General features: G+C 44.9%; 1 protein-coding gene across 1 annotated transcript; it reads right to left on the bottom strand.

Annotated features, from left to right (window-relative positions):
• Nucleotides 1-375: 375 nt before the first annotated feature.
• PRELID3B (PRELI domain containing 3B) lies at nt 376-9,098 on the bottom strand. Its single transcript, XM_024128505.1, has 6 exons — nt 8,869-9,098; nt 4,789-4,957; nt 3,541-3,630; nt 3,025-3,095; nt 2,801-2,903; nt 376-1,252 (listed from the first exon to the last, which is right to left on the bottom strand). Exons 1-6 carry the CDS (start codon nt 8,898-8,900, stop codon nt 1,133-1,135), a joined length of 585 nt encoding a protein of 194 aa, XP_023984273.1. The 5' UTR covers nt 8,901-9,098; the 3' UTR covers nt 376-1,132.
• Nucleotides 9,099-9,835: the final 737 nt, after the last annotated feature.

Below are 9,835 nucleotides of genomic sequence, written 5' to 3'. Positions count from 1 at the left end.
TCCCATAAATAAAAGCTGCAAAGCAATTCACACACTGGTTAGTTTAGGTCAATGCTTTTTTTTCACCCTATTATTCTTTTTTCTTCTCCACCGCCCCCATCCCCCGCAGTGACATGGTATTATTAAAAACATTAAGTCCCTGGGATTTATGCTTCAGATCAAGACATCATTCGAGTAACTGCAAATGATGTACAGCTCTTCACGTAAAAAAGATGTTTTGTGGTCACAATTCCTTCAAAAAGTAATTATATTCAAATAACCTGACATATCATGCTTTAGCAATTACAGAACCACGATTTTGACACATGGCAATTTATAAGTTAGGCAAATGTGAAACGCTAAAAGATGTGAACAGCTGTTCTTCCATTTAAGTTTAGAGTGCTGCAAAATTCTGCTAATGACTTTTATTTTTTCAGTTAACATAACCAGCCCACGACACAGCATACTAAGTCATAAAGTACAGATCCAAGGAAGGTAACACCTTTACTAAGTTACAAAACTTTGGCAAATCAATACAGTACTCTTTAACACAATAAAGCATATTTTCGTTGGAGTCATTTATTACTTTCGTGATAATTTTTACTCCAAAAATGTTGAGTACCAAATTAAAACATTGTGATTTTTAGTGGTGGTTTATAGCAGAGCAAATCATTTTATACAATTAATGTCTTTTTAAAACGATACAGTTTCTCCTTTAAAAGTGAGTTCCCGCATGCAAGTTCTCCAAGTTTATTGCAGGGCAGTGGTGGGTATGTAAGAGGTGGCTCTGCTTGGTTCTGGGGTTGGTCCAAAGACAGGTAGAGTTCCAATGCGTGAAAAGCTTTAAAATTCTACCTTAGGGAGGTTTAATCGGCCAATACCAATTTTCAAGTACTTTTCAAAAATTGTTAAATTTTTACATAAATACTGGAATGCTCAAAATCAGACAGTCATTTCAGACAACACTCATTTCAGCCAATCCCTTTTATTTAGAAACCCTGCACCTCTTTGTTTTGATCAAGTCACATAGTCCTTCTTCAGCTTATTAAAAAAACAATTCTACCGAAAATATAGTTGTATTTTTTTAAATAACAAATAAATATACTGCCAGCTTGTAGAGACCTGGGGAACTGGGTGTTATCAACTTTCATTATCATTTCTCCACAAATGCTGCTGCTGCCATTGGTGTCCTTATGCTCCCTCTTGCCGAAGCCGTCAATTCCTCAATTTCAGCATTTAATTTATGTATTACCCACTCCATTGCTTCTCGGCCCTTAAAAAAAAAATCCAACGTGTTTATTCTTACCAAGTGAGAGCAAAGGCACCTGTCCAATAAACGGCACATCAGGAAGTAACAAGAAGCGGTACAAGCATAACTAAACCTCACCAGGACAGGTTGTTTTTACCTTTGCTTTTTTTCCTCTAATGTTATTTACCAAATATCAAATGCCTTGAGAAGCTGGCTTGATCTATATATACTGATTTTAATTTTTATTTTTGCAAAAGATGTTCTCAAAAGAATCTACAATTAAACGACAGTGATGTTCTACTTATTTATGATTAGAATGGTTCCCCTTTGGGGGTAAGGTCAAACTCCTTTTTTTTTCTTTTTATGTCCATATTTTAAACCAAAATCCTGTACGAGGCTCTGAAGGCTCTGGTCCCTGACTTCCACTTCAACTACTCTCCTGGACCCTGTGCAGTTCTTTGAGGGACAGAACAGGAGCATTTCCTGCTTCCGGTCTCAGGGCCTCTGCACACGCAGCTCCTTTGCCTGGAATGCTTCCTAGCAGGCCCCTCACAGCCTACCCACCCCTCATTCAGAACTCAGCAGAAACATCACTTACTGAACACTCATTAAACACTGTCATACCTTTCTGTACTTCTCCTTTCCTAATGACGTTTTGTATGATTAATGTCGCCTTCCTCTTAGTTCCACGAGGGCAGGGACCACGTTTGTTTTGCTCCCCGCTGTATCCCCCGTCTAGCCTAGCACTCTGCCTGACACAGAGAAGGCATCTATGAATATCTTTTGACTGCAGAATGATTATATTAAACGTGTTATAAAACAGTACATTAGGCATCTCTTTCTCTGAACTTACTTTATTTTAGATCATTCATTCTCAATCAGGCAAAAATTAGTTGGGGGGGCAGTGGAGAAAAATCTCACTTTCTTCGTGTATAAAACAGACATATATCCATTTATCTATATCTATAATCTGTAGTATTAAACAATTTCATGGGGTGGGGGTACTTAGGGGAAAAATATCTACAGTGGACCTGGGCGTGAAGGGAGATGATAATGAAAAAAAGGTTGGGAATCTATGCTTTCAACAGTGACGCACTGCTACACAGCTCCCCCACCCCCTCCCCCACGCTGGGCCCAGGGCTGCAGGCTTCCCATAATATCTCGTTCGCTCTTGGAGCCCAACCCTGTAAGGTGGGTGATTAATCTCCACTTCGCAGACAGGAAACTGAAGCAGAGAGAGGTTCACTTAATTAATTGCCCAAGGTAAAAGGCTGGTCGGAGTTACAGCTGGGACGTGAACGCAGGCGGGCTGGACCCCAGAGCCCGTGCCAGCGACTGCCCACATCGCCTCGCGCTGCAGTGGCTCAGAGTCAGCTCACAAGGACAGCGCTTCCAAGAAACAAGACCCAGGAATCAGAGCAGGCAGGGAGGGACTTCCCTGGTGGTCCAGTGGTTAAGACTCCACGCTTGCACCACAGGGGGCGTGGGGAACTAAGATCCTGCAGGCCTGCGCTGCACCCCCCGCCAAGAAAAGAAAACAAAACAGAGCAAGCGGGGAGCAGCCTTACTTACTTTATTGGCATTTGACGATATCGTGCTTGCCATCAGTCCTTCGAGGTAACTGCCGAGACTGACCCCTTTCACGGTGATTATGGCTTCTTGAGTCAAAACAGTTCTGGAACAAAACACGTTTACACAGCTTCAGGATGACCTGATTTTCATTTTTCAAAGAAATATTTGATTAAAAAAATTAAAACACACTGTAAAATAGGTCTGTTAAAATATTTTTCACTTACTTTTCTGGGTCTTGAGGATGTGGTTTGTATATAAGTCTCTCATCTACTGAAACCATATTTGTAAATGAAATCTATAGGATTAAAAAAAAAGCCAAATCATTTTGGAAACCAAGATTAAAAATATTTCCCGACTTAATTCACAAACCAAAACCTTGCTAGCTAAATATACAAAACAGCAGCAGATAAACCACTTTGATGGTACTGTGTAAAAAGAAGTTTTCACTATTCGTTGCTTCCTTTTCATTAAAAGAATAATAAATTTGACAGAAGCATCATAACAGTAATAACATGATGCCAAATTCACTTTATTGAGTGCTGCCGTCTCCTAGAAATAACAGGCAGGCCCATTAGAGCGCAGAGGCTAAGCTGCAAACAGGCAGAGACGATGCAGCATCCCAGTCCTGATTTCCTCAAGCAGGCTGAAGGGCATACATTCATTTGTGTACCAGCTACAAAAGAGAGAAAAAAACGAAGCCAAACAGTTTAAAATTAAAACAAAAGGCAGTCCAGACTTACATTGGTAGATTTAAGTTCCATTGTTTTCTCCACGGGATCCACTACAGAATGTTCTTGCACGTATGTTTTGGTTCTTGCTGCACCAATAAGCTAAGTAAAACATTCAGAATTCGTAATCAGAGGAGGAAGGATTTCCTAACAAGTGTATCGATATTTTATCTGAAGGTAAAAACGTGCTAATATTTTGACCCAAAAACCTGTTTTCATAAAAAACATGAGAAAGCGACAAAGGTCAGAAAGGAGGCCCGTTTAAGGGTAAAAGGACTTCATGCGCCACGAAGGACACGAGACGCCCAAGACACAAGCAGAGGCAATGAGCAACCAGCCCGCTGAGAGCGTACGGAGTACGAGGCAGGACTCGGAAACCGCCAAGGTTGAGGGTGGAGCAGCGAGCCTGAATATTCGGGAAACAGGGCATCTGGAGAAAGGAGAGGTTTGGAGTGTCTGTCAGTGTTTTCCTGGCGAAGCCCAAGGGAGAGGACGCAGTGGCTCCGGTCTCCAGATAGAAAACCAACCACCTCATGACGAAGATAACACAGCACATCCAGGGTCACTCCCTGTGCTCTGACCCCAAGCCAGTCCCAGCCCTGCTCATTTCTGCATCCGCACCATCCAGTGCAGTGCTGTGTGCAATGGAAGCAAATTGTTGGAAAGTGCGTACTTTACTTTTCTGAGGGGGCCCGCCTTCTAGAAAAAGAATCTCTACAGACAACTGGGTCCACTTATACCAGGGTTCTCTCCCATCACGATAAACCGGCACCCCACCTTCTTGCTGGTTAAACTGGCTCACGGAAGCCTGCTCGCTTGAAAGCGCACAGAATCGCTTTTAAATGTACAGGCAGAAGCACCAGATCTCGGAACAAACACGGCAGCGGACAAGTGAGACCACGCTCCTCACTTAACAGGCGCGGCCGCCACTGACCACAGCAACCGTCAGCTAACAACCGGCACCAGACCACTGCTGCCACATCTTAAGTTGCCGGCAAAGTAGGGAAAGAAGAATAAAACTTTTAGATTACAGAGCATTCGCTGGCTTCCTTCAGGAGGTTTTATCGGGTGCCTTCATGAAGACTGTAATAATATTTCCAATTCATTATACACTCATAACTCAAGTTTATTATAATACAATTTGAACTGATGCAAAAATGACATTTAGAATCGGCTCCCACAACCTATTTGAAATTATAATGTGGTTTAGAAAACTTCTCTACAGCAGTCACATTGCTTCAGGAATAAAGACACGCTTACAGATTTCACAATGGAAGGCAGTCCCCACTCCGTGCTGAGAAGTCTATGGCTGTGCAGCTTTCCAGAGAGATCGACGTGTCTGTCCAATACATCAACTCCAACCACACTCGGGTTCATAGGGTTTGGGTATTTCTGCATCGCAGCTGTTGTAACAGTTTCCCATGGGTGGCTGCCGACAGGAATAAAAAAATCAAACATTAAAAAATACGCATATAAATTAAACCATTTTTATAACCCATCAAATTAGTCTTTACAACTAAACTTTACTTAATTTACCTAGGGAAGACTATTTTCTGAAACGTTGACTGAAAGATGCTTTTGGGAGGCTCAATCTACATTTTGAACATGTGCAGATTTCAGTATTTCTTCAGCACACAGGTTATGTGGCATAGCTGATGCCTAAAAGGTTAAAATAACCTATAGAGCACTACGGTACCGTTTCTTGAGTCATCTGTTCTACTTAGCAGCGTCCACTCTCACGTGTAAATTTTGTTTCTAAGAATTACTGATTCATAAAAATGTGTCTTACAATTACGTTCTACAGAAACAAACAGCAAAAGTTTTTATTATTATACCATTTATTCTTTTGTCTGACCCCACTTCTGTGAAGCCATAAAGAAGTAACAAGAGCAAAAGAACTTACAGGCATTAGAAATTCTCATAGGGATTACAAAAAGATCCAAAGCATTACTGATTTAAATATCATAATATTAAACATGTATTTTTCTCTAATAAGGTAATAAATAATAGTGGCCCCTCCAGTCAATCTTTATCCATTACTTTCCTCAACAGTGATTCTGATTTCTGTTTTGAAAAGGTCACTCAATACAATAAAATTTTTTTTAAGGTGCTCCTAATGTGCCACTTTCTAATATTCTCTCTTAATAAGCATTTGCTTGTCATCTAGGATCGAGATGGTAATAATATCATGGAACTTGCAGCATCTTTATATTCTTCAAAAAGCACATGTACTTGCGTGAGTCAAAATGTGATATACATTTGTTCTCTTCACAACTTATCTGAACGACATGCTTGTACCAAAGATATCCATTTCAAACGAGCTTCTTATTAACTACAATGAGCCTTAAAAGTGACTGATTTTACACGTCTTCACCGAAAGGAAAGACAAGATCTGGAGACGGTGTTTCAAACTACACTTACCGAAAACCACACACCATGACTTTTTATTTTTCGAAAAGTAAAACACCACCACTGTAAAGCAATTATACTCCAATAAAAATGTTAAAAAAAATTAAAAAAAAAAATAAAAGCAAAACAAGTAGGCAGTAATCTATTTCAACTTTTCAGAGAACTAAGCCTGACAACTTTTTGTGGACAGAAGGAAAATCTCAGCCTCACTCATTCTGCAAAACCCTGGACAACCAGTAACTTTACTCTTAATGCCTTCACTTTTGCTCTAATGTTATACAGAAACGAACCCCATTCTGTTTTTTATCTCAAGCCTTAGTCAGCAAACAGTGCAGGTATATAAGTGGAGCTACTTCATAAAGCTAAACAGTCCCCACAAATAGAAATGACAGGGGCCAAGCACTCTGATTGTTACCAAGGAAACTATCTAAAATGAGAATCGGATGAACCCTTCCCTGTCTCCATCTAGTCATATACCATGGGGAGGTGGCTTCCACGCACTTATCTCTTCCCCCACCTCCTTGAAAAAATTAATAATTGCAAGGCTTCAGGGTGGTTATGCATTATTTGTAAGTCAATCCTTCTCTCCTCTCTGAGCCAACTTGAAAACACTGACGTTGACTTAGCTTGGACGAAGACTGCTTTATAAAACGCGACTAGCTCAAAAATCACAAAGGATGCATATTACAATGAACAATCTTCCAGTAATTCACTTTAACTGAATTAATGAAATCATGTGAAAAGACTTCACACTGCAAGACATTCAAAGATGGCCCCAAAGGACAGTCAGTCAGTAGAACCTGGTTGCGCTTGGTGAGCTGTCCAATTTTTTCACCTATAAAACTAGGTGGGGAACACTGTTAACTCCACCGAGGCAGCAACAGTGTCTTGATTTATTTACCAAAGTGGAACCAATCCAAAGAACAGTGCCTGGCACTTACTGGGCCTTCATATTTGTTGAAGGAATCAATGAATGACTTCAACTGATGCCAACTACATGCTAGGGCTCAGAAGGAAGCACTGGAAAATCATAGGTGGGAAAGACTCAGAATGACGACTTAGATGTTGTTAGTAACATCCTTAAGATGGAAAACACAGGGAAAGCATAAAATTTGAGAGAGGAGATAAATGACTTCATTTTCAGGGATGCTGAGTCTGAAGAGCCTGTAGGACATGTGAGTAGAGATACCCTGCTAAGACCTGAAAATAAGGATTTTAAGTTCAAGAAAGACTGGAGCCCAAGGTACAGATTTGGGTGCCAGAAATGTGTGTTATCAGCTGGGACCTTGATCAAAAAGTCCACATTATCTGGGGAGAATCAGGATCAGGGCTTTTTCTCCCAGGACACGCAGAGCATTTATGTGAATATGTCTATCTTCTGCGAGGAGAGTCCCAGAGTTTTCATCAAATTTCAGAGAAGCGTGCAACAAAAAGAGAAAGACTAAATAGTCCCTGATGAAATGCAAGACGGCCAACAACAGAATTTCACTGAACATTTACACTGAAGGGTAAGAAGAGAGGAAAACATTAAAGAAAAGGGCCGAATGAGTGGGGAGGAGGGGTAGGAAACAAGCTAGGGAAAAGAGTGTTAAGGAAGAAAATTCTAAGAAGACACAGTGCCAAGAACTTCTCAAGCATTTAAACCCATAAAAGAACTGCAAAGAAGAAATCATCCATGATCCCAACGGCTGAAACAGAGTAGTGAAGAATGTGACCTGGTTAAAGAACACTGGAAAGGCTACAAACTTAGGCTCTTTCCCCCAGAAAGATTGTAAACATTAGGGAGAAAAGAAATCTGCCCCCTGATTCTAACATTCTCTACCTTCCAGGATCCAGTGGACTCCTGCATGTGTCTGATTCACTGAGTGTGTGAAAAGTCTACAACTTGTTTTAAACATTGCCCTGGAAATAAACTAAAACATACTGCCAAGCTAAAAAAATTAAAACAGTGTGGCAACAACAGCCAGACCACTGGGATAGAACAGATAGCTCTGATATGGATTAAAATATAAATCACAAGTGTCTTAGGAGGAAGGTGGCATTTCAAATGGGTGAGAGGAAAAAAGATTAGTCAATAAAGAGTGATGAGACAAACGATCAACAATTTGTTCAGGCAAAAATGATACAATAAATGCGTGGTTCTTTTCTACAATGAATCATGGAACCAGAAGGGAATTTAATTCCCAACATCCAACTGGTGTTAAGGCCTATTTTCCTTACCAAACATTTCTCCCTAACCAACAGATGTTAATGAACGTGGCCTCAAAGACATCTCAGCGCTGTCAGGCCCTGACGACACCATCGGTCGTCTTCCATGTCTCAGGCGAAAATGCGTAACCCCAAGGTCACACAGCTTGTTGGAGCCAGACCTGGACCTTGGACTCCAATTTCAAGGCCATAAATTCTAACTCCTTAGGTCAACGGGCTGCCGGAAAAGGTCCACTGCGTGGTCGCCTGGGCTCGCCCTAAGTCCACATTCTGAAGCAAGGAACTCCACCCGAAGATATTGGAGCGACCAGCCTCTCGACAGCCCACGATCCTCGGGGCCACGACCCACAGGGCTCTGCAAGGCCCCATGTGGCAACGAGGCACCTCTCCCACCCCCAGTGCCCTCAGGGACCTCGTGCTCGGCGACGCCCCCGCCCCCCGAGGGGGCGTCCCCGGGAGGCAGGCCGCCAGGGCCCCTTCCCCAGCCCCCTCCCGGACGGGTCGTCTCCCCTGGAACCCATTCCTGGGGCGTCCCCGGGGTCGTGACCTTCGTCCTCGACCCCAGGGCTCCGAGGCGCTCGGGCCCAGCTCCCCCCACCAGGCCCGACGCCTGGAAGCTTCCTGAGGGCCGCCCCGGCCTCGCTGCGACTCCGGGCCCCGCCTGCCCTCCCACCCCGCAGTTACCCCATGGCCCCCGCCGACCTGCCCCCGCCCCAAACGTACTCAAAGACGTGCTCCGAAGTCCAGATCTTCATGATGCCGGCGGCCCGCGCGGCGTCCGGGCGGCGCTAGGGCACAGCGGGGCAAAGAAGCCACTCTTGCCCCCGCCCCGCCCCTCAGCCTCCCCGGCGGCTGCCCAATGCGCACGCGCCATCGGGCTCGACGCGAGGGACGTCCCGACGCGCTGCCCCACGCCCTATCCCGGCTTGGGTTTTGCCCCAGCCTTGCGCGCGGCGCAACGGAGCCCCGCCCCTTAGCGCCAGGTGCACCGCGCCGGCGCAGTTCCGAGGGCGGTGCTCGAGGCCGCCGGCGCGGGCGCTGTGGTGCGCAGGCGCGGGCACGCGACCTGCGGTCCGCCCCCTCGCGGGCGTCGGTGGGAACGCCGACCTCTGGGCAGAGTTGGGCCGGGCCCAGCTCGTTCCTGGGCGCGCCGCCCGCCCGCCTCGCCTCCTCGCTTCCTCGCTCCCGGCGGGCCCGAGCTCGCTTGGCGTTACGAGGACTGTTGACGGATCCAGTCGTCCCTCTTACACCGACATCTCCTGTGTGTTCGGGGTTCCCTTGAACAAATGTTCATGGTGCCCCATTAGAAACTTCCTCCTACCTGCTGTCTCAACCCAGGCTGTGGAGGGACCATAGTCAACCAGCTAAGCGATCAACCAAGCAGGCAACCAGCCGAGCAGGCAGTCAGCCCTGTGCTCGTGCCACCTGCCCTCCCAGAGGTTTTTGCCCCTTGGCGGGGAGAAGAGACACAGAGTACACCGGAGAAGCTAACATCAGACAGTGTGCTTAGTGACCAGTGGAGGGTGTAGTTAGGAAGCACGAGTGCTCAATGGAACAGGTGGAAAGCCACCTGGCCCAGGGTTTACAGGATGGCTCTCAGCTCAGCTGTCAGCGCCCCCCGCCCTTCCTTTACCACCCTTCCTTAGCAGCTCCTCTAAACCTTAGTTCCTCCGACACACATACTATTGCA

The sequence above is a fragment of the Physeter macrocephalus genome, unplaced genomic scaffold, assembly GCF_002837175.3.
Source record: "Physeter macrocephalus isolate SW-GA unplaced genomic scaffold, ASM283717v5 random_989, whole genome shotgun sequence".
In the NCBI taxonomy this organism is placed as follows: Eukaryota; Metazoa; Chordata; class Mammalia; order Artiodactyla; family Physeteridae; genus Physeter; species Physeter macrocephalus.
Note: the sequence above shows the minus strand (reverse complement) of the source record. Positions and strands in the feature narration are given on the sequence as shown.

Coding starts and splice junctions, on each gene's coding strand:
- PRELID3B (XM_024128505.1), bottom strand. CDS start 8,900: ATGAAGATCTGGACTTCGGAGCACGTCTTTGA. Junction 3,631..4,788: donor TGCCTTCCATTGTGAAATCT/GTAAGCGTGTCT, acceptor TGTTTTACTTAG/CTTATTGGTGCAGCAAGAAC. Junction 2,904..3,024: donor CATCCTCAAGACCCAGAAAA/GTAAGTGAAAAA, acceptor GTTTTGTTCCAG/AACTGTTTTGACTCAAGAAG.